This window comes from Chlamydotis macqueenii, chromosome 9 (assembly GCF_036417535.1).
Source record: "Chlamydotis macqueenii isolate bChlMac1 chromosome 9, bChlMac1.mat, whole genome shotgun sequence".
Taxonomy (NCBI): Eukaryota; Metazoa; Chordata; class Aves; order Otidiformes; family Otididae; genus Chlamydotis; species Chlamydotis macqueenii.
In genome coordinates this window covers 20,083,809-20,108,646 of record NC_141564.1, presented here as the reverse complement: position 1 = coordinate 20,108,646, position 24,838 = coordinate 20,083,809, and the positions used below count along the sequence as shown (strand labels likewise).

At 43.3% G+C, this 24,838-nt stretch overlaps 1 protein-coding gene across 2 annotated transcripts in view; it reads left to right on the top strand.

Moving 5' to 3' along the window:
- The first annotated feature begins 3,401 nt into the window (after positions 1 to 3,401).
- KCNMB2 (potassium calcium-activated channel subfamily M regulatory beta subunit 2) overlaps positions 3,402 to 24,838 on the top strand; it is a 147,117-nt gene continuing 125,680 nt past the window's right edge. For both annotated transcript variants that reach the window (XM_086754973.1, XM_086754972.1), the window contains exon 1: positions 3,402 to 3,538. In XM_086754973.1, coding sequence (XP_086611099.1) covers positions 3,501 to 3,538 — 38 coding nt within the window. In that variant the 5' untranslated portion in view covers positions 3,402 to 3,500. The remainder of the gene's footprint in view (positions 3,539 to 24,838) is intronic.

Sequence of the window (24,838 nt, the reverse complement as noted above, 5' to 3'; positions counted from 1 at the left end):
AAGAAAAACATGTTGACATGTCAGTACAGAGCTTCTTCCAATTAAAAAAAAAAAAAAAAAAAAAGGAAGAAAACAAATCTTATTTAAAGCTTCACGGAGAAATCTGTTTCCTGCTGTAACAGCTCCCTGATGTGCAAAGGGCCACACTCAGTGAATAAGTTGATCAGCAAAATATGTCAGTGAGGCAAGCGCAGCAAATCAGCAACGGCCTTGTCTTGAAGAATTAAAGCCTGACTGGAGCACTGCTTGCCTAGAGCTGTCCTTAGCTCCACCGCACTGCCCTGCAGCAAGGCCAACAGCCCATATTGCCAGTACACTAGCAGCACGTGCAGACTGGAGAGCAGGGACTTTCAGTGCCCTTATCCTTCCGAGCACTCTCCCAGCGGTGACCAGCTTTCCACCACAGCTTCTGCTGTTGAGGCATGGTGTGGAAGAGCCAGCTGGGCCAGTGGTTGGGTGCCCTGCAACTACGCTACTGAGTAAGTCTCCAGCTAGAAATTCTTCTAGTTCACCTTGGGGTTAAACTGCAATGATGGCATCTTCATGCAGCAATGAGTCTCACATAGATGGGGTACAAATACTCAAGAATAGTTTAACTTCTATTGCTGTCAATTTTCAGTGCCTGTTAATCCCCAAACCTTCCAGGTTTAACCATTCTAACACTGTGAGACAATCTGGCTCCTCACACTGCCTTTCCCCATATGCAATGTTCTGAGCCACCCATTCCTACCACTTGCCTGGCACTGTCTAGCTTCTTACAGACCTGGTTCAGGGAGTTAAGTGGACAAGAACCAGTTCAGTTTATCTCCAGAGTTACTTTAGTGCCCATTTAACTCCCTGAACCAGCTCACCACATGTGCAGGCAAGCAGCAATGCAAAAGATGGTATGTACAGAATAAGATATAATTATTTAATTAATTGTAAGTAATTATAACAGCTAAATATATATTACGCTCAAGTATTAATAAAATTAATATACATAATTATACAGAGAGGGGACAACAGGACAATTTCACTATTTTGGGTAGTAACTAGCCCCTGGATTGACTGTAAACCATGTCCTTGCTTGTATAGCAGGGTTTGATAATCCTGATAGAGTTACCTACGCTGCTGGCAATGCTGCATTAATGATGAGGAAGAAAATATTCTGCTTCAAGCCCTTTGCTGCAAGGTCCTTTGCAAACCAGCAGTTTAAATATAATTCTGCTGGAATTACTCCACTGATTTTACTTTGTAAGGTGACCAGCTCTGTGAACAATGAGAAAGTACAAAACCAAACAAATCCATAGCTGGCAATTACCCCCAAACACCTGTACCAACCACGCTCATTAAAAGTAATTGGGAGTCCTGTAAATGATGTTCTACCATTAACCTGGCTCAATTATTTAGAGCTGGTGTGTCAAGCTTTTAACCAGCCACAAAGGCAGCATTGCTGGATGCTTTCTCTGAGAGATAATGATAAAGAGGGGTGGGAAAAAGCATGCTGCCATGTAACTCCATGTTGTGCCAGAACAAAAGGAGCACTCACAAAGGAATAATCCAAAAAGACTCTTTAAAAAAACAAGAGGTGACTCCTATGTTCTTTTAAAGGTCTGGTTTTATACACAAGGACAAGTGGTGTAACTCAATTGTCCTGTCCCTCTGAAACCAGCTCTCGCCCTTTGTACACAGTGTTTTAAGACCCCAGTCGTAAAACCTTGGCCAGGTTCTGCTCTAGGGTTTGCACAGGGACCCGCTGCATTGGAGGAGAGACATGCATCTCACTTTGCCTTCTGACTGGGGGGGTTGCTCCTGTCCAGTGAGCAGTTCTCAGCTTGAAGGAAATGGGTAAGTCAGGGCTGAGGATGGCCTGGGGACACTTCTGCCTCTCCTGGGCTTGTGTCCCAAGGCCATCACTCACTGGATGACTGTTGCTTGGCAGTCTAGATGGAAAGGCTTTCTGGTTTGCTACTAGCCAAGAGGAACACACATGGGAAAACTCCTTCAGAAAACAAGACTTGAAGAAGATGCTGACTGCAATTTTCAAGGACCACCAAGGATAGAGGGGTCCAAGGTGATCTGGGAACCAAATGCCTTCAGGTTCCTTTGAATATCCCAGGTGGGAACCAGAAGACTCCTTTCTCCCATGAGCTGGCTTAACCACCTTTATACATAATGTGTGTCTCCTTATGGAACTTTTAAAAAGCCCGTCAGTATATCACCTCAGCATGTGGAGATGGAAAACTGCAATAGGAAGTTGTCACAGGGAGGGTTAAGGTGTGGGGGAAATAATATGACCTTTAATAGGATCATTGTCAGCCTTACTGCCTGCAGCAGTTCTTTGACACCTCTGCTACTGGATACAGAGTTTTCTGGCTGCGGGCTCAAGGCAGATTTCATTTACCCTGGTGAGTGGAACGACCTTAATTTCTCTCAGCCTCCCTGAAGTAGTTCTAGATTTATTCTGAGGCAAAGGGAGAATCAGATTCTAACTTTCTGAAAACAAATAAGTTTACTACACCCTGGGAATTTTCAAATATGACACATCCATCAGTTTTCCTTTCTGACTAACATTTGGCAAAATGTAACTGTCAAAAGTTTTTAATTCAAACCAAATTGTTGGTTATTTGTTCCAAGCCACATATTAAATGTCAGTGACAAAAGTTTCCATGCAGTCTTTGTGGGCTCGTAACCACCCTATGACCTACACCGAGGAGCAGCCCTGAAACTTGGAGAAGCTTAAATCCCCTGAGGCAAGGGTGTGAAAACACAGCTGGGCCCAGCAGCTTCTGCTGCTGCAGTAAATCCCACGTTGCCCCTCTGCACGTCTCCTCTAGCCTTAAAAACTTTAGAGGTGAAATCATAAGCTCTCCTTCTCAGTGCAGTTCTTTTTTGGCACTAAAAATCCCTCTGAGGCAAGGATAGTTTGGCATATTTTCCCTGTCTGCCCATCAAGCTCTTAAAAAATTAAGTTATTAATCATCTAAACATTCATCTCCACTGCTTTAAGTCTTTCTGGCCAGAAAGTCCCATAGGTGGTTAATTCCATTGAAAACGTCTGAATTTAAAAAAAAATCTGAAGTACGGACAAATGCACCTTGTGATAATTACTGCTTAGCACTATACTTTTAAAGCAGTCAGCTGAGCTTCTAGTTTATATTTCACTAATTTGCTTACTTGGTCAAAAAAAAAAAAAAGAAAAAAAAAACCCACAAACCTCACATTCATCATGTAGTTTATCTGAGGTCTACAAGTACAGCAAAGCATTGCTTGCAAGGAGGAAGAGAATTTTGCAGCTAAATTGTTTTGTAACAGATGTATGCATGGAAAAAGTTACTAACTGGGAGTGTTCTCTCTTTCCCTGTTTCGCAGTTGCTATTAGTGCTGGTCTTTAGGGTGTAGCTTTCCTCTTGGGTTACTCTGTTTGTTTGACGTGTTGCTTTCCTCTTCCTTTTGGTCAGGAGCCTTTTTATGATCAGGCAAGATAATACTGAGCAGCAGCACCGAATTTGCAGGACAAAATGAGCCTTTGCTTTAAATATCCCAGAGACAAATGGAGGTAAGTAGAAACAAATTGATTAAGTTGTTTGGGGAATTGCTGTCAGTTCGTTATTCGGAGGTTACTAACAACTAGTAGGTTGGATTTGTTTGGGGTTTTTTCCTCTATTTGACTGCAGTGTTAAGGATTTAACTGAAGTCCGGCATGGAAATAGACTGGAGTTGTAATTGCGTTCACGCCTTTGGTAAGGATTACAGAGTTGGTTCGGACAGAAATCCTTTAAGCAGTGTTTCCTAGGCCCTCATGGCAGACCTTAAACACATTTTCCCTCCTCCTCTTTCACCATCTTGCAAAGCGTCTCTGTGTTTTTGATTCACTGTGCACACTGTACCTCATCAGAGAGTTTATCCTGCTCCTATTATCTTCCTGTATTTCATATATATTACAGAGGTTGTATTTGCTCAGCTGTATTGAATCCTATTATAAAAGCAGGGTGCAGAGGGCAGATTCTGGATGCACAATGAATCTCTGTAAGCAATAAAATAGAGCACCTGCTCTGCTGGAAGTATCAATGTGAAACCAGAGTTGACACGGTAAGTGATTCCACTTCATAATCCTATAATTTTGATACAGTTTGGTGGTACTGGCATGAAAGAGATACTCAGAGCTTAGCTGGACTTTGAGATAAATGGAAAACGGTGTCTTTAAAGGAAAACCACGTAGTACAGGATTTGATGACATGCAGATCTTTTACTCATAGGGTGTCATAGCTGGCAGTTAGGTGGATTAAAATAGTCTTGTTTACTGTGCTGTACAAAGGTGGCAAATATTTCAGTTTAGAGAAGAAAGGAGTGCATGTCCAAACAAGACTCCACATGTGCATCAAGAGCAGACAATAAAAGACTACATATTCTTAACACTTGTTCTTTCTATTTTCTAAATTATATTTTAAGAATCTTGAAATTTACTGAGATGGAGTTTTTTTTTTTTTCTGTACCGCTCAATGAATACTTCTAATATCAAACCTTAAGTTACATTAGCTTTGCTTGCACAGCTGTGGTATGTTTTTTGTCTCCAACTGCATTTTCATGGGTTTTAGAGCCAGGTTTCTGGACTCAACAGCCAAAAAAAAGAAATCATTGTTATTTACTGTTTGCTGATCATTTAATCCTATGTCTATTTAAAAGATTTCTAGGAGAATATTGATAGCAAACAATTGCAGGTCAGAGACCACAAAGTTAGTTCATATATGAAATAGAATTAACATTTTCCAAAAATATTTTGTAGAATCTACAAACTTTTTAGATTAGTGTCTTCTTCTGTTCACACAGACCAAACACTATGCTCTCTTATATTGTGAGGTACCAGAAAGCAGAGTTGCATTTTGATGCGTGAAGGGTATGTAACTCCTGAGAGGACATTAGCTCTGCAAGGGTATTAGAGAGGGACAACCTTGAATTGGGGACATATGAATGATCTTTCTGTCGGTCACATTACCTCCAGCTTCTCCTGTTCTCCTCCTGCCTGACCTCCTCTCCTATGTAGATCCAAAGGTCCTTGGGGCAGAGACCTTCCCTGAGTGGGTGTTCATACAGTGCTTCCAAGTGTCTTGCTCTTACTTACATAGCAGCGTACCACAGATAATAAATCAAATGTGCTGGCTTTATTCAGCCCTTTCAATAGCAAAAAGTTCACTAAAGTTGATGGAAGTTTTTACATGGCAGTACCGGACGTCAAAGTATGACTGTCAGTTCATTGGTTTCCTGGAAACACTGAGCTAAACTGCATTTATGTTGGCAAATCCATGCCCAGAAAGCTGAGTCACTCTGTACAAAGCAGCAGCTATGGCTCCTTTGAACATTTGCTTTTCCAAAGTACATCCTTCCTCTTCCACCAAGGCCTCAAATGTGCTTCTGCTGCAGATGTTTGCTTTTCATACACTGCACTGAGATAGAAACAGAGGCAGTCACACTTCCAAGCTATCAGACTGGTAACGAGGGAAGAGAGAGAAGGTCCTATGTCAGGAACAAACCCAGAAGACAGGCCTGGCTTATATTTATAACCTTGAACCACTGATACAGACAAAGAAACAGGGATGTAGGATCATTACTAACCTGTATAGTTATTTTCACAGCCTGATTTTAAACTCACTTGTACCAGTGAGTATTTCTACTGGCTTTTCAGTTTCTCTTTTTGCACAGCTTGATATGCTGCCCACAACCTATGTAAAACTTGAAGGAGTAGGTTTGGATGCATGGAAATAACCCACTCTAGTCATCAAGGCCACATCAAGGTACTCAAGCTGAAGTAGGACCAGTCACCCCTTCTCTCCTGAACTCTTAGTAAGAGCACAGACCTTGCAAGTCTTCAGTGAGCAGTTCATATTCACAAGTGTCTCTGCTCCTCACATTTTGCCCTAAGTTATTCTAGCTGGGTTTCTTAACTAAAAAGGCAGAATCATGCTAACTGTAGAATCTAGAGGCTAAGAAAAATAATACGCAAAGAGCACACAAAACAATATCCATCTGTAAAATAAAAATGTGCTGGCAGTCAGTGGAGAATAAAGAGAAAGAAACACTAGAGCAGCCAACTAGAAAAAGAAAAAGGCTGGCACAATACTTGGTATTGTGTATGAAAGATCAAAAATAAAATAAAACTACTTTGAAACCTCTCAACTGGAATACACTGCAGAAGAGCTGACTGGTCCCAGAGAAAGCTGTCAGAATGGCATTGTGAAGTCAGCAGGCAAATTTGAACAGGCAATATCGTAAAAACAGGGAAAAAAATACTCCTATAAGTAACACCTGAAATGTCAGAAAGTAAAATACTTTCAAAAGAAAAACATTGGGAACAGGCAAAAACTGGATTTGAAAATCTTCCATCCAGTTGTTTACTAACTGCTGCTGGATATTTGACAGCCATTTAAATTATTTCTCAATCTCATCTTAAAAAAAAAAAAAGTTTGCTTTCCAATCCCTTCAATTAGAGAAACATCATCACATCTTTTTATGTTGAGAGTTAGTTGATGAATGTCGTGTCATATATCACTGCCTCTGCATCTGATGGGAATCAAAGCAGAGGTTTTGAAAGGCAAGTAAGTGTCTTTGAACTGCTAATTACGCTTAGCAAAGAAAGTGTTTCAGTTATTGTTTCTTAATGAAAATTCTGGTTTTTCTGCCACCTTATTTCTGGACAGTATGAAGCTATGCTGAAACCAACAGTAGTTTATTTATTTCTGATTACACCATGATGTTTATAAAAGTGGGAAAAAATATCCAGTGTTTCTTTCATAGCCAAAGCTTCTGTTGATTTCTTGAGAAATACTGGCAAAGGTAACCCTCTGATGAATATTTTGTTCTTTTGGATACATGTACAGACATTAAAAAGCGTCTGTGAAAGTTCAGAGTGTGAAGGGCCCCTCCTCACTAAACAAAACCACAACATAGTCATAGGGAGAAAAAGATAATAAGTGGCAGGCTAGCAATTTGGCATTGTCTCTAATTCCACCACATTCAAGTACTTTGGTAAGGTTCAAAAAAAGCTGAAAAAAAAAAACCCACCAAAAAACCCGGGGTGGAGGGGAACACCAAACAAAAACCAAACACCCAGACTTCAGTGTAACCCCTCAGAGCCTCAAATCTTTTGACTTGCATCCTTTTCTAATTTTAATGCTTCTTAACTGAGGCCAAAAAGTGAAACTCTAGGAATCCTGGGTTAGGAAGCAGCTAATACCTATGTGTCTACTCTGCTGGGCAGGGGAGTTTTGATCTGCCAGAGAACAAGTTGTTTCGTACGGTCAACATCAGGCTATATCTTGCAAATTAGGAAGCTTCAGGCTAGGAAAATACTGGAATATGAGGCTATGAAGAAAGTCCAGATGATACAGAGAGCTGTTGCTAAGTCAGAAATGGATGGTAAAACCTGCAGTACTTGATACGGGTAAACAAGTTTTATACTGTTACACACTATCACCGGAATCGTGGATTTTCCCAGTGTTAGCAGAGCAGATTCAGAATTATTTCTTTAAATTTTAATATTCTCTGATTTATATTCCATGAAATGAAGAAGGGTATACAAGCTTCGTGCTAGCTCTTTAGACTGATTAAAATAGCGTAAGTTCAAGAGGGTTGATTCTCATTTTCCTTAAGGCTACTTTAAAACAGCTTTACATATACAGGCTGAATACAAATGACAGTCAGGCATATTAACTCGTTTACAGTTGCTCCTTTCCATTGCCAGTTTGTCCCCCATCTTCCTGTGAAGTACACAGATTTGGAATAAATGTTTAAAACATACTATAAATAGTACAATTCAAAAACAGTGATGTTCAAGAGTTGGTTGCTCTTCATCAGTAAGTGAGAGGGCATTCAGAGACACGGCCACGCAGCAGAGCCTGGGATCAGCTCTGAACTGCCTCTTCTGTCAAAACCTCTTCCCTCTGTTTTATCTCATCCATTTACAAACATTCTTTCTTTGCAGCCCCTGTGAGAGTGTTCAGCTAATTTCACTGGGATTAAGATGTGGATATTTGATGCTTAAAAAAAAAAAAATCCATAATGTGCTGATGGTGTGCTTATGTATTTCTGTTACTCTGTCACTGACTACTTTGAACACTGTGAGGGTGCCAGCTTGATAGCGCTGGTAGGATGCCAGGGTGCTGGAAGGAATTTGCTGCCATTCCCAGTAGGTGCTGGGGAGAAGGAACACCCAAAGAGGCTCACTGAGGAACATGTGGCAACTTTCTCCTGATGACTGCAGCACTGAGCCGAGGGGGAGGACCTTTTGGGAGGCACTTCGACTCTCTCCGCAAAAAATGTGCTCAGAGGTTAAAAGTAGAAGGAAAAGAGGAGGATGCACCAAACAGAGTTAATTCCATTTTACCTTATGCTTTGGGCAGGCAAAGAAAGAGCTGAGTAGTCTGAGTGAAATCACTAATAAGATACTACACGAGAGCTTCTCAGTATGTGCCTGGGAAATAGAGAAACAGTGAAAGCAACATGAAAGCTATAAAGTAACTTTCCTGTAAACTCTGAAATTATGTATGTTGGGAGAGGCTGAGGACAGTTAAAAGGAGTGCAGATGGGATGAATAAAGGGTTATGGCCATGCTTCGTCACTGTGCGGACTGAAGAGCCCCAGTACGTTAATTACAGCAAGCAGCCAGTGGGACAGCAGCATCCTCTGCAAGGATGTGTGCTATCTGGGCTGCGTAGGCTGGAAGCAAACTCTCCCATCCCTGTCACAGTGCAGGCTGTCTTGGAGAACTGTAAGCTAATCACATTCATTACAATTACGGTTTTAGAGGCAACCACATAAATATATTAGACCAAACATCCCATCTAGCCAAAATTCATCCGTGCAGATTACCAATAACAATCTTACAGGCAAAAGTTAGCATGTATTTCCTGTTTTCCAGCGCTGAGATTTGCATGTCCCAAAAGGATCAACATGTTTCCTTGAAGCATTAGTAAACCACACAGATACTACAGCAGTGGATGTGTTGTGCATCAGATTAACCTCATAGAGAGAGGCTGTTAGCTGAACAGTTGTATTTCTGTGTGATGAAACACATCTTTTACTTTTTACCTAATTGTGGGTAATTCTGGAATCTCCATCACTGATGATTTTTGCAGACAGGTTAAACAAACCACAGAGAAGTGGTGCAGGTAAAGCTGAATGTGCTGCAGGGCAGCAGATGGACCAGGTGACCATTAAGGGGCCTTCCAATCTTAATTTTCTTTGATTTCTCAAATTTAATGCTTCTGTTTCACTAACTAGACAGCTGGCCCTGTATTAGTCGACAAATAAAGAAGCGACGCAGGATGGCTTAGATGAGGCCAGTTTGGAGTGTTTGCTTTCATTTTATGAGCAGTCATCCGGCTCTGGAGGAGAGCTAACAGGCGACATGTGCAGCCGGTCTTTGTGTTTTCAGACATCTGAAACCTGAACTCTCTCCCAGCAAAAGAAAAGTTGTGCATGCAAACACTAACCATTTTACAGCTTTTTAGAAAATACCCGGTTGCCTATATTAGTCTGTGATACCATTTGAGTGACAGGTATTCCTGCACTGTATTGGGACTGCTTTCACAATATTAGCTTTTAAGTGAGGGAATGGAATTCATCTGTATGTTCGGAGGCAAAGTTCTAAAAGCTAGAATTAAAAAATGTCCGTTTCTGACCTTATCCTCCAGCTGAGCCCCAAGAACTTGGATCTCTTACAAAAGGCTAGGATCGGCGTGTTCAAGCATGATGCAGGTGAATGCCCTTGGCCCTGAATTTCTGAGGATATGGTGGCCCTGCCTGTTTGCAGTTTACTGGGATCACCCGTTTCAGGCATGGGGGCTGTTTGGAAGTGATGCAGCACTTGTCTGTGTGTTACTGGTAGCACTGGGAAAAGGACCAAAGGCCTTGCTGTGCTGGAGAGGTGACACCATTGATTCTGCTCTCACCTGCGCTGGGTGAAATCAGCCACAGCAGCCGGTCCCACTGATTTCAGTGGGAAGGGAACGGCTCCTTTCAAAGGCTGTCCCTCAGCAGGAAGATTAAGCCATAAAGCAGTGATTCAGTTTGTCCAAGCCTGGTTGCTTTCCCTGTACCCCTGACACATGCTACGGGCCCTACTTTCCCTGCTCTGTCCTAGGGACATGCAAACAGCAGCCTGTTCATCCTCTCCTCCTCCGAAGCCTTGTTTCAAGTTGGAGCACTGCTACCCACCACTTTGCTACCAGCCCTGCAGACTCAGGAGACAAAAATTTCAGATGAACCCAGACTGATTGCTTCATTGTTGAGGTTTTTTTAGTATTTTCTTATATGTCTGAAATAGAAAACATTTTATTTGCATTTTAGGTGTTTGATTTTAAAATCTGGATATAATGGAAATTCAAAACAAAGTTTGAACCTCTGAATAAATTACATCTTGCAAAACTAGCCCTCCGCTGCCCTGCTTGAGCAAGGGCCAAGCGGATACCACAAAAACACCACAAAGTTGAGATTCACAGAAGACTAACCATATCCTTTCAGTCTATCCTGGGGTGTAGCTACACCGCAGTCAGAGGCACCAGCTTTGAACGGGGTAGCTCAGGAGGGCATCAACATCTTCCCATCATATCACAGCTTTGGTTTTCAGCCAACTTACCAGGCTGAACTTCATGCTGCTGCAATACCTAGCCTCAAACCCATGTACGTTGGTCAGGTAAACACCTGAAGAGCCAAAATGTTTAATATTTTCCAGTGAACTAACAGAATAGCCAAACATTTTGGGGGCAGATTTGCCATGGCTCCAGGGCTGGTTCTGCAAGTGCAGGTCATGCTGTGCCTATTCCAGGTACTCTGCAATTACTGTGTTCCTGCCCTGAGTGCATTAGACGTCACAATTTGGTATTCCTTTTTTGCAGATGTGCATTCTTTTTGGCAGACATACAACAGGTTTCAGCTTCCCTAAATGCTATTTATTACATATGCATTTAATACATTCAGGAGTTTCGTTAAGAGACTGAAAGACCTGGATTTACAGCTGTCTATCACAAAGCAAATAATCTTGAAAACATGTGTGTATTTGAGCAAGAAGAGCCAAGTCCTCATCTGGCAAGGGAATTTTCATCTTCCCACAGCAATCTTTCTCCAAATTTACAGTCTCAATTGTATACATGGGAAACTTAAGATTTATCTGAGTCAGAAAATACCTGGATTTGAGTTCTTTCACTGCTAAGAAATATGTACAGCTGCTCCCATTATTTCAGAGGGGTTTCTTTGTTGTTGTTTTTTTTTTTAAGTCACATCTTGGTCTCTTTTAAAACTAAATTTATTGAAAGGCTCTTATTTTTTGAGCTTAGGAGTTGAATTTAAATGAATTTAAATCTGTGAATGCAATTCAGTTCAGATTCACATGTTGAGTCATGGGTCCCCTCTTGAGTATGAGCAGGAATCAAATCATGTCCATGTAAGGGGACTGGCAGTAGCTTTGGAAATATCTGTCCTCTTTCCCAGTTTGTACTCATGAGCCTCAATCCCAGCTCACTTTTTTCATAAAAGCAAGTAAACATTTTGTCTGCGGGCATCGGATATTGTCTCAGTAACCATCCCTGTATCAGTGTGTTGCTGCACAGAATGGGAAGGGAGGCTCTGAAATTTGTTAAGTGGTCTGAGTGTGTCTTATGCTGTTAAGATGCATGGCACTATTAGAAGATCCTTTTCTCTCTCTTTCATCTTTTACTCAACACCAAACAAAGCCAAACAAGTGGTTCATAGAGTTCCCCGTCATCCATCACGTATCTGCTCTTTTATCATACCTATGCAAAATCAACACCAGTATCTTGTCAGTTACCATTAAACTGTTTTTCATTGCCCAAGCTGATGAGGTGACCAGACAAAACCCTTTCAGGCACCGATGTCTCAGCCACGCGCACAGAAACATGCCGCCTTCCCGGGAGCCCTTGCTTGCTGGCTCCAGCCCCTGGCTCATGCCCCTCCACCAACACCCTCAGCTCTGCCACTGACCTCCTGCTCACTTTGAAGAGTTCATTTTGCCTCCTGGAGCATATTTCCAACTCGCTCTTTGCCTCCCTTTACCCACTCAAAGTACATGCTTGCGCCACATAACTGCATGAGCCGTACAGCCCCAGGGAACTGGCTTTGTACTGTGCTGGGGGCATAGGTGATCTTTGCAGTCTTATCACCAAGCCAGAGAGACACATGCTCAGGTTTCTCCCGCCCCAGTATTAATAAGGTGCACCTTAATATTAGCAGGGCCCCGGTACAACCGTTGATCCTAATCTAACAGTAAGGCAGGGCTCAGGCAGGACAGGTTTTCAGGTTTTGATGACCTCTTGTGTTTCCAGGTTCTGGTAAGGAAAAGATGTTGAAAAAACATTTGAAACAATTTATAATCTGATTCTGTGGATTCAGATAGGTCAGATAAACATCCGAGCACGTTTGTCAAGGAAAACAAACTACCATTCTGAACAGCTGGAGGTTTAGCCATCCCCAGAGCGAAGTCCATCAAACCTAGAGACACAGCAAACTGCCAGACAGCTGCATGTGTGTCATTTTGATGGTCACACAGGGGCAGGAGAGGATTAATGATAACTCTCTGAAACCCCCAAGTGCCTCATTTTTGAGCTTCCCATGGCAGTATATTTCTTCTTCCATTTTCACTTTGTTCTTAAAGCTTCGCTCTTCATTTAAACCCTCTAAGGAAACTCCTTGCAAGATAGATGTACATTAGCCTTTCAGGAGAAAAAGAACCTCTTCCAAAAAAATAAATACTGAACTCTATTTAGTAATGCCCCTCGTGTATATCTCTCTCTCTCATCTTCTCCAAATATTAGTTCAGAAAACAGCTTTCATTTATACCAATTTCATTGCGATGATCCAGATAGCATGGATTATTTCTGTAGTGATGCTCTAATGCTAATTTGCAAGAGTGGAAGGCAATTTGCTATCCTAACAAATTACTTTTGTCCTTGGATGAAACAGACAGCAAAGACAGTGCCCCTGGTTAATTGGAAACTCTAGGTGGATATCCATAATGTTCTATATGTGAAGTCTGGTGTTGGAGATGTTATTAACATTCAATTTAACTCCTACAAAATTAAAACTAAAGCTTTATACTCATTTCCAAGCAGAAACCTCCTTGGAAACAGCTTTATGTGGTATTCTGAAAGATGTCAAAAGATCACTTCTTCATAATGACCAGGGAGATATGGATCCAAGTAATGATGTCTGGGTATTTATGTGAATGATTCTTCTCAGAGCTTCCCATCAGAGCTAAATACATACAATACACATCAAGCTTATAAAATCAGAAACACACTTCACTTAGAAAACAGAGAAAATCATAGAATCATAAAGGTTGGAAAAGACCTCTGAGATCATAAACTCCAACCATCAAACCAACACCACCATGCCTACTAAACCATGTCCCGAAATATACCCCCACCAAATATCAGTCCAGATGGGCCAAATTCTGATTTTATTTCTATTGAAAGGCTCCAGTAAATTCAATATTCTTACTGAGTTTATATAGCTACTCTTGTAAATGGACTCAGAGTCAGATCATACAGATGTAATGATTAAAGTAAATGTCACTGACGAAGGTTAAGAACATCAGTCTCTTACACATTTGAATGCGTAGCTGTCCCTCAACTTCTCAGGCTGGTTTTGATCTCAACCCCTTACTGTTCTAGAATAAGGGAAAATAAGAAACTTGGCTATTAATTTTATATAGCAGAGTACATAATATTTTGATGGACTTACTCTGAATCTGTCCATGAAAATGGGTGGAATGAGGACTAGATCCAAGTTCAGCAGTCTAACACAACGCTTAAAAGCCACTGTGTGAAATACAAGATTTGCTGCACGGTGTCCTTAACTACAATCAAAACCACTTGTGAACTCTTACTGTACAGACCCACTTGCTGACGGTAATGCACACAATACAGCAGCAAGTCTAGGTCCTATTTCTACATCCCCCTCCTCCTTTTCTAAAGGAGGGGTTTAGGGTGAAAACAGTGGATGTGAAAGATTTTGTTTCAATCATCAGGTCTGATCAGGTATAGGGCATGATCACTGGGGTTCAGATTCCTTACCTGGGTGTTATTCCTGTTCATTCCAGCCCTCACTGGTGTCTGTGAAGATGACAGACTATCCCATCTCAAAACAGCTTGCAAGTACATCCCAGGCCAGGAAGTCACACCCTGCCTTACACTAGGTCGTGAAGCTATAGGTGCCTAGACAGAGCCGATAGATCATTCTTGACTGCCAGAAGGAAGGTAAAATTTGGAAAAAGACTCCTGCAGAGTTTGAGAAGTGAGTTTATCTTCAAACCATGGTGTGACAAGACTACCATTCAGCCCCTGTGGGGGCACTGGGTGCAGGACCAGAGGCATGGAGACAGAACAACAGGACCACTCAGAGCTCTGCCAAGGCTTGAAACGCAACTTTCATGGAGTAGTTTGGGTTGGAAGAGACCTTTAATGGTCATCTAGTCCAACTCTCCTGCAAGGAAAAAGGACATCTTCAGCTAGATCAGGTTAATCAGAGCCCCGTCCAACCTGTCCTTGAAGAATGTTTCCAGGGATGGGGCATCCACCACCTCTCTGGGCAACCAGTTCCAGTGTTTCACTACCCACATTGTAAAAAAGTTCTTTCTTATGTCTACTTTAAATCTAACCTCTCTTTGTTTAAAAGCATTACCCCTTGTCCTATTGCTGCAGGCCCTATTAAAAAGTCTGTTCTAATCTTTCTTATAAGCCCCCATTAAGTTTTGAAAGGCTGCAATAAGGTTTCACCAGAGTCTTCTCTTCTCCAGGCTGAACAACCCCAACTCTCTCAACCTTTCCCCAACTTTGCTTGTCACATTTTCACCAGGACCAAACAAGCTCTTCTCTGCCCGTCAACTGTAGAGTTTGCAAGCAGCACAGAGTGCAGATCTCGTGTGAAAGCAGCATCTTACAAGATATATGCAGGAACTGTTGTATCCACAGCTGAGTTCAGTACAAATATTGTTTGTGGGGGACAAAAAATGATTAGCATCTAACAACTGGCTTTTGGTAGAGTCACCTTCAGATTAGTCAGGCACAGTCCTACTTAATCCGCCTGCGTTTCCAGAGCACTGATCACCACGTATCTTTGCATCATGGTCATCCATCACACCACCAGTTTCTCATCTAAATACTGCCAACAGCACTGTGAGTAGCCCAGCGCTGACACTCCCTCCTTCTCCCTCTGCATCTTATTAAGTTGCTGCTGGCAAAGAAAAGGAAAGCGGCTGTGTCCACAGTGACATTAGCAGAACTGTCAGCTTAATCGATGCTGATCCTTCTCTCCTCACCCCCGCTTCTCTGCTGCTCCTTTTTGAGGCAGCAGAAGAGCCCTATAAATTCACCACCAAGCCCAGTCATCCAGAAATATTGCTCATTTTCCAGAAAGCCTTTGGTACCCTCACTGCCTCCAGCTCCACATGGTATGTCCCCCTTGGCCACTCAAGGTACTCCAAGCAGAGTCGTTGCCAGGGCTCCCAGAGCCCACGCTTATCGCCTGGTCTGCAAGAGCAAAGGTGTAATGTTTTTGGTTTTTTTTTTTTTTTTAAAGACAGTTTTCAGAAATGGGGATTTCCCATTCCCCCCCCCGCCTTCAGTTCACCAGGCTGACACACCACTTCATGGTGTGCTTTGTTTGATACAGTATGTCAGTCAGTTGGAACTAGATTTCACATAACAAAGCATTAATAATTTAATTGGAGAGGAAGCATCAGAGCAAAGATAGATGTTATTGGAAAACTAGTATTCAAAAAAGTTTCAGCATCCATAATCCTCCCTCTCCATCTTGTGTCTTGCAAGTTTGGTATGTGAGTGTTTGCATACCCTCGTCTCTGTCTCACCATGCCCATACCACTTGTCAGCTCACCGCAATTCTCAGCCTACTGTCAAGATCACTCTCCCCTGTTGTCATCTGATATTCCCTAGAGTTGTCTGGAAGGGGAAATCTTGAGTGCAGTTGATCTGCCCACACAGCCAAGGTACAACATGTGCCAGGAACAGGAGCAGTCACGCTCAGGGGCTCAGCACACTCAACTGTTGTCTTTCCTGCAATTCATCCCATCCCTACATAGACATGGCCTCAGAGTACAGAGGTGTTCATTGTACTGGTTACAGCAGGGTTGTTACCTATAGACTTTCTGTCTTCCACTGACTCTCCATGTGCTTCTCGGACACTATCTTCTTTGCAAAATAATAAAGGAAAATTTAAGTAGCATGTTGTTGCACACGTGTTTCCCCAAGCCTTTGAGAATGGGAGAAAGAAAGATTTGTTTCTTTCCTCCCATGACAAAACACCCCCCTCCAAGCAGCACTGCAGTACTAACAGGTTACTGAATTTCAGGAGGAGCAATTCCATCTGGTCAATATTCCCACCAGCGTGGCTGCGGAGAGCTGGTTGTTTAGCATCTCTAGATCGCACAGCGATATGACCCTAATCAACTCTCTGTCTCAATTTTCAAATCTCATTGAAAAGCATATCTTGTCTCCCTTGTCAGTACTGCTTAATTTTCCTCTCCCACTAAGTAATTATTGAATTCACTGGCAGTAGCTAGCACTGACAGGCAACACAGTTCATAGGACTGACCTGGGGCCACAGTCCAGAGCTGCAGGACTCGGATCTGAACAGTCCCACAAGCTTGGACAAAGCACTGTGTCCCAGTTTCCCCATCTGTGACATAAGAGTAATGTTTCTACTGCCAAGGGAGGCTGGAGTGATTATACTCTGGAAATATTCAATGCTAAACACTTCTACCAGTGTATCTATCACGTTTATAGAGTAATGGCTTGCAGGAATAAGAGACTAGAGAATAGCCCTAGAGTAACAGGGTTGGGCTGGAGTACAGCAGACCTGACTTCAGTTCCTGGCAACAGAAGAGACCCTAGGCAAGGTTCAGGCTTCAAATCTCCACTTTTAGAATGGGAAATACCACCTTTCCCTCTCTGGAGGCTAAATCATTCTTATTTGTGGGTTTGCAAAGATATCGGTTACTGTCACTTTTTAAGTGAATTGCTACACAGGCAGCTCTAGTATGGATTCAGTTTATAAATAAAGGACAAGAAGGAATAACTGCAGTTAGAAGAGGATTTGCAACACTCAATCAACATCTGTTTTCTTGTATTTAATGAAATCTTGCACACTAGAATTAATGCAATGAGGGAAATAGCTCTCACAGCCAATGCTGACTTCACTGACTTCAGTAGTCATTCATGACATTGAGCAAGACAGCTATTACTTGTGCCCCTTTCACTGAAAATAAGAAGAGCACCATCAGACCGAATACCTACTAAAAGTCAAACAAGATTGCCTACAGTCTGGAAAACCAACTGACATGCTTTGTGGATTTTCCTGTTAGCATATTTTTCAGACAAGCATCACTACCACAGTTCAAAGAGCTAAAGCCGTGCCATGCCTGATCTCCCACAGAAGTTTTGAAGGCATGCAGAAGTCCAACAGGTATCATTAATGCCAAGTGCCTGTTCTTCTGTCTCCTGCTGCCCACCAGCTGCTCCTCCATGGCTGCCCAGACGTTCCTGTGAAACTCCACTCCAGATGCTCTGCTTTTCTTCTTTTGGTGTTTCCTGAGGAATCGCTCAAACAGCTCATCTGCTCTTTAAGCAATTAATGGACTCCATGAAGCATCAGGTGAGCGGAGCTCTGCAGGGGCCTTCTTTTGCATCAGCTCACACCCTGTGGCACACGGACACTTCTGGCCTCATGGTCAGTGGCTGACCAACTGGTGCAAATCAAATGCTGTGGAGTTACACTGACACACACCAGCTGGCTAGTTTGCCTTAGCAATTTTCATAGTTCTTGATCTCACGCACACTGGTATTGGTTTATTAGCACCAGTAAAGTTACTCCCAGACTTGGCCTCTCTGTAGACCAGTGCCTAGGCCTGCACAGAACATACTTTTTTTCCAATTATTCCTCTGCTGAGACTATCTTCCCACAACTCTCTTCACCCTTCCTCTAGACCAATTTTTTAGATCTAGAATACAGAGGGGATTTTTTTCTTCCAATAGGTGAAGGATAGCTGCAGTAGCATAAGCGCTTACTTGAGGACACCAGTTCAGTGCTGGCACTGTAGGTACAGTGGTAAGGAAAACTTGGGTTGATGCAGAACATGCCTTTGGGGGAGGGAGTTGGACAAGACGACCGGACTGAGCCATCTCTCTTCTCCCAGGAAGAGACAACCAGTCACAGAGCTCAGGCTTTTTAGGGAGTGGAGCTAATTGGAGAGCCTCATTCTACAAGTTTTACCCTTTTGAAAGCTGGGAACAGAGATAAATTGTTCCTTGCGTTATGTGGCTCTCAAGAGCAAGAAAGGGCTCCTAATGGTGCTGTTCAAGTAGGAAAGAAAGCAACAGTCTCAGGTCTACTTGTACATTCCTGTTCTTTCCAAAGCATTCCACCTGCACAGAGTCTTATTTGTGAGTATTACCGATAAATTTTCTACCAACATGCTTTATTTCCTTTGCTAATCTTGCTATCCTGCTTGGCTCCACGTGCCCCTTCTTGCTGGAATATCAGGTTTTGATATTAAGGAACAAGGTGTTCGTAGAGCTGCACGGTGCTGCTACTCAGCACATGAGGGCAAGGTAAATTGCATCTTCTCCATCAGTAATCACACATCAGTGCTTGAGAGGGACCCCACCACCTTCAGCCTGCCCTGGGGCCCTCTGTGGCCAAAAGCCCTTTATGGAAGCAGCGAGAAGCTGCCAAAGGTACCCAGGGAGATTGGCTAACGATCCAGCAAGGGCTGCAGGAATGAGAAATGTGCCCTGCTTATTTCAGGTTGATGACCGGCACATGATGAACCAGCAAGTGAAAATACAATCACCATTATGAGCACTGACATCTAAAGGCAGTACCTTTCAGCCTGCCAGGCATGGGAGAGCTGTGATGAATTAGCTTGCTAGCTTGATGGTGGCAGGGCACGGTGAAAATACTAAGTTTCCACAATACCTCTCTTGCATAAAAGCTTTTGTACAAAGCATCTCCACAGCTTGTGTAACTTGAAGGTAGTGGGAGACGAAGGAAAGAAAAATAGGGTGAGAGAAAGCACCTGGCTATAAGGAAAGCATAAAAAGCAAGGTGGTTCTGTGGCAGGGAAGCAGTGAGGGACTTGTCACACTTCTGAAAATTACTTCCATTCTCTTTTCTCTCCAGTGATGTCTCTATTGTCTGTTTGCCCATTTTATTCCAGGGCTGTCTTCTAATACGCATTTATACATCTGTCAAAGGTCCTGTGCAAATGCAATATGAACATAAACTGCACCGCCTAGACACCAGTGTCACAGCACTGACACTTGCCACCAGATGCAGAGGGAAAACCTTGGGTGAAAAGCAACGTCAGTAGGACGTGGCACAGAACTGAGGCCCTGTCCTAAGGGATGTTCCTGTCCTTACTGATGTTACGTCTGTGCTAGGATTAGGCCTACCTTAAAATAAGATCAATAGAAGGATTTGGGAAAGCATGTCTGCACGCAAAAAAAAAACTGGTTTGCTCTAATTTGTATCGGTGTACAGATATATTGCCCATCTGTCCTGCGCAGAGCCCTTCCATCAGCTCAGCTTTTGCAGTGAGGGCTATCACTGCAGGAGCTGTGCAGCTCTAGAATGGCTCAGCCCTCGGAATTACAGGATGAACCCGCTGTTGGCCTAAGCAGTGACAGGCAGAGGGAAGGTGAGGTCTCCACATAGTCATCAGCTCTCCCAGTAAATGGACCAAGTTTCTTCCGCTCTCGTCCCCTGTTTCATTTCCCCCAGCAGAGAGATAGCACAGCTCTGTTTGGAGAGCAGGTGGCATTGAGCCATTTCATCCTCTTGGTCAAATGTTTGAGACCTCTGTCCTTGGCCAGAAACTAACTGCAGTCCTAAAGTCCTAAACCTCAGTCATATGCTTCAGCCCCTTGTGAAGGGCTGGACTGACCAGACTCTCCCCACATCTCCTTATCCTCCTCTAATTCCACCCCTTTGCTCAGAGCTTCTCCTCCTAAACCCAGAGTGAAAACCAATGTCTCTCCAAGGCAGACACCAAAGGCAGGCAGAGTTTCATGGCTATATTAATAAGGAAATTAAGACTAATTGGAGGAAGTGTTGTTACTTCCATATATAGCGTTCTACTAAATTGCCGCACTATTTCTAGCATCCGTATTTTCTCATGAATGCTTAAATACCAAAGCCAGTTCAGAGCCATAGTAATGACAAAAGGCTACAGAGGACAAATATCTTTCTTAGCTTATATAACTGCTAAAGTTAGACAGAGAAGTCACTTAATTTGAACACAAAAGTATTTTCATGAGAGGAAAATAGCAGGCATAAAGAACTGTTTAATCTTTCAGAAAAAGGTGTCTGGAAAACCAGCTGGGAGAAGCAGCCAGGAGAGCTCCAGTGAGCTGTGAGAGCAGCTGCTTCTAACGATGAATCATGTCAGCATGGGTGGCAGATTCTCCCTTCCTTGACCAAGTCAGCATCAGACGACATGCCTGACCCCCCCAGAAGTTTTAACAGTATTATATCAAGATCTACAGACAGACACACACACAAAAACGTTACTTGGAAAAAGCTCTACCCTGTAGTGAGAGGGATTATTCAGTGATAAGGCAGTGGTCTCTTCCACGCAGAGATCCCTTCCATGGGGCAGAGCTGTTTACAGGTTTTTTCTAGGGTAAATTGCCCTGAAGAACCCGGGGCTGCCTTGGAGCAGCAGCACAGGCACACAGGAGAACCGAGCAGGCAGAGGAGCTGGGGCGGGGGGGCTAGGCTGAGGGTACAGGTACTGCCAGCAGGTTTTTTGGTTTAAGAAGATAAGAAGTACAAACTGGCTGACCTTTCCCTTTCCCTTACTTGCTGGGAAGGCGAATGACCAGCACCCCCCTCAGAAATCAGCTCTGGTCCATCTGTTAGGCCTCACAGAGCTGGTGGGTCTGAAGAGGGAAGAGAGGAAGTTTTGAGATGCTGAATGGACTCAGCCATCCTGGTTTCATCCCCAAGTCTTCTGTGACACGAGGAAAGCAGCACTCTCTCCCAGACCTCCGGAGTTGTGCGGGCGCTCGCCCGAGAGCACCCCCCTGCAGCCCCCGTGCCCCAGCTGCAGGCTCCTCGGGGCAGGGGCTGTCCCCTCCTGGGACAGGGGCTTGCGGCCGTGCTGCCACCGCCGGCCCAGGGCCTCTAGGTGCTGCTGTGCCACCAGCAATGGATCTCCCGGCAGGAGGAATGAGAAGGGATGGCAGGAACTTCCTCGTGATGCAGGAGGAAACTGCAGCAGTTCTGGACCACCAGAAAGTGCTGGGTTTTTTTAAAGCATCTTGTTCATTCTTGTGGAAACCAAACACCCCGGGCAGGGCTATCTGTGCGTATTTCCTGCAGGGATTGCAGCAGAGGGATCTGCATCTCCTTCTGCATCACAGTTTGACTAAGCGACAGCTGCAGTTTAGCTTTTCACACAAAGAAAAAAAAAGAAGAGGTTAAACTGAGCTAATGGCATTGCCATGACAGGAGTTAACCCTGTTCGGTCAGGAACAAGAGCACAAGCGATTTGTCACAGAGAACAGGGATGCACATGGGGCTGATGCCTGAAGGTGAGGCTTAAAGCTTCAGGCATTAACATATTCACATTCTGCCTAATTAGATATTGATCACTATCACAAAGTGTGTCATGACCACCATAAGCTTATCACAACGCTAACCAGTGATGGAAAATCAGAACATGTACCATGTTCCTGTGCTGTTTAGTACTGCCTATGGCAAACATCCCATTTGTGTGAACACAGAGCCTCCAGGCACAACCGTCAGTGAAGTGCAGCTTCCTGAGTGCTAAGCAGGGAATGGAATCTGGTGAATCCAGTCCTGATGCCAGAGACCTTAATGCCTGCAGAGACATAAGCCCCCCACAACGTCCCTAGGCGGGCATTGCTGCAGTGACTGACACAGCTGCCATTACTGCCCAGACACAGGGCAGGTCCTGATGAATAGATGGATAGGCTTTCAAAAGATAATTTTGTATAGAATCAATTTTACTTCTTACCTGTCTGCCAAATCCTCATGCTTCCCTCTGTGCACATGTACACATCGCAGCTTTCTTGCGTCAGGAATTGGAACATTATTTCTAAATTTTATTGTTTTTGTTGGCATTGCTGCAGGCATTTGAGTTTTTAGTGAAAAGCAGAGAAGGCATTTTATGTCTTTCAATACTGGAGTATGCATGTTCTACACTTAATGCAGCGTTACTGATACCTGATATTTTTTTTTGCTGAAAAAGAGTGGGTACCAGAAGACACCAGTACTGTCTTATTCAGCACTACAGGCATCAGCTCTTGCCCTGTCGTGCAGTACCTCCTATAATTAGGTTTTGTATTAGAGCTCAGAGTCCACTTTCTGTGTCAGACAATGCCTCAGCAAATTTTGGCTAAAGATTAAGGATCGATATCTGTGGGAATTGAGCCAGAATTTATAACAGAAACACAGATTTTACTTCTCACTGAAATATATCTTAACAAATATCAGTGAGTGTGATAATTATTTGCTGGATGCAAATACACTTTTTTAATTGCCATTTGCTCCGAAACCCTGTATCTGGTATTTTCTCCGTGGGTTGATTTATTAATGACACCTTGCAAATGGAGAAACTAGGGCTTTTCCCTTCCAGCCTTTAACATGGATGAAGTGCTATATTTGGATTACTAACACAGACACACTGTAAGCTTTCCTAAAACACAGAGATAATTATCTGCTTTTATTGCAGCAGATGCTCGTGCAAGACCTGCTGCAACTCTGTGTTACCTGTGGCCAAAGATTGCCGTGAGCTACACGATGCTATGAGAGGAAAGGGCTCAGCAATCCAAGGCCATCTTCCTCCAAGTGCCGATGGCATCCCAGCACCTTACACCCATGGCTGAGAACTGATGTCACAGGAGTCCAGCAGAGTAGAACCTGCTTATAGCTGAATACAGCCTCACTGTAGCCATAAAACATTTCCAGTTAGAAGAACAATCACTGCTAAAAATGGATTTGGGTCAGCTTCTTCAATGCTTTCTCTCAGGCAGGGTATTCAGCGAGTTGTCCTAGGCTCTGGGTGCACTTTCTCTGTGCAGTGAGGACAGGCTGTTTCCTTAATCGAGAGTCCACCCATGTCATATGTGTCACAGCTGTCCTTCTGGCCCCTTTCCTCTCTGCATTCTCCTCTCGGCTTTAATTACTCTTTAGTTGATCCTTAAAATCCTTCTCAACATAAAAATCTAACAGTTGCCACCATGATGGGGTGATGTCTATGTCCATCTTAGTCAGAGGCAGCTGCATCCTGCTTTTCTTTTTATTTTTTCCCCTCTTCTCTCCTCCTTTCCCCTCTCTACAATGGACTATGTAGCCTCTCACAACACAGAGGTTCAGTTCAGGAGAACTAGGGAACAAAGATCAAATACCACGTCAGTCATTGTTACTGTAGATGGGACATATATCAATAATACAAACTTCCCATTTTCTGAGGACGGAGATTGTATTTAGCACTGGGAGGAACCTTCACTGTGGACATGTAGGAGACCATCCACTACAGTCATTTTAGGCTCTTAGAGGCCCTTCTGGATCCAGTATTAAGCATGCTTGTTGGCCCAGTCTACCAACAGGGGCCTAAAACAAACACCGTGCCACCTGAGTCACAGACATTTTCTGTCAAATGCCTGAGATTCAAACATATGTAATATAGGGGCTGATTATACTCCAGCATGTTTTCTAATTCATTATTTCTTAGAAATAAAACACTAAACAAATGGGAATTATAATGAAACAAGACAACATTGATAATACTCTTGAATGTATCTGGAGTAACGATGGGACTAGATCAGATAATGAAGGTGTAAAATGGATGAACACTAGCATCTCTAATATCCATAATAAGTTGTAGGACATTAAAAAGACTGCATAGTATCAACAAATAAGAGTTCAAAACACTAACAACAACAGCCTCGTAGGAAAAAAAAAAACCCAATATTTATAGTGCTAGTCATTGATGAAAAGTGTCCCAAAATCCAGGAACCACCACAGGGCCATATAAAATGGATATATCCAACATGCAAAATAATCAGAGCAGTTCTGCTTGTCCTCAGTTTCCTGGCTCACACTGTATCTCACAAAGCACCTTTTGCTCCTTTGGTTTCATCCTCACACGTGCAATGGGGGTGACTGCTAATGAGAAGTGCGACTTTAATTCCCACGGCGTTAGCGTTAGCAAATTCTGTGCAGATTCCTCTACCGGACAGGCAGGAAACTTTTCTAACAAAACATTTTATGCTGCTTAAAAGTCACTATGTTTGTAATAGATGGGGAGGGGGAGAAAAAGATGCTCTGTGCCAGAGTCACAGGAAAGGATCTGAAGCTCTGCCTGTGGGGACGGCAGGACACCCAGCATATGTGTCCTGCCACGAAAGGTGAGGGTAGGCAGCACATTAGGCATGACCATGAAAAAACAGCACCATGGGTTCTTTGGGGCAGGGCTCCCATAGCTGCCCCCACCTCTGCGGCTGTGCTGCACAGGTCACACTTCAAGTCCACTGGTTTTGAAGAGAAAGGAATAAATAAATCTTTCTTAACCAACCAATCCTTGCTCCAGAGTTCACTACAGGCCAAAATTTAAACCAACAAATTTGCTGAAGTCCAACAGCCCCAAATTTAGCAATATATTGTAATAAACCTTAACAGCTCTGCGGGGTCCCTCTGGATGAAGAGCAAAGGAGCGAAACCAGGTCTCTGTCAGCATTAGCAGACTCATAACTGTCTCACAGAAGGTAGGGCTGTGACTTATCCTTCTCCTTCAGTTTCCTCATCA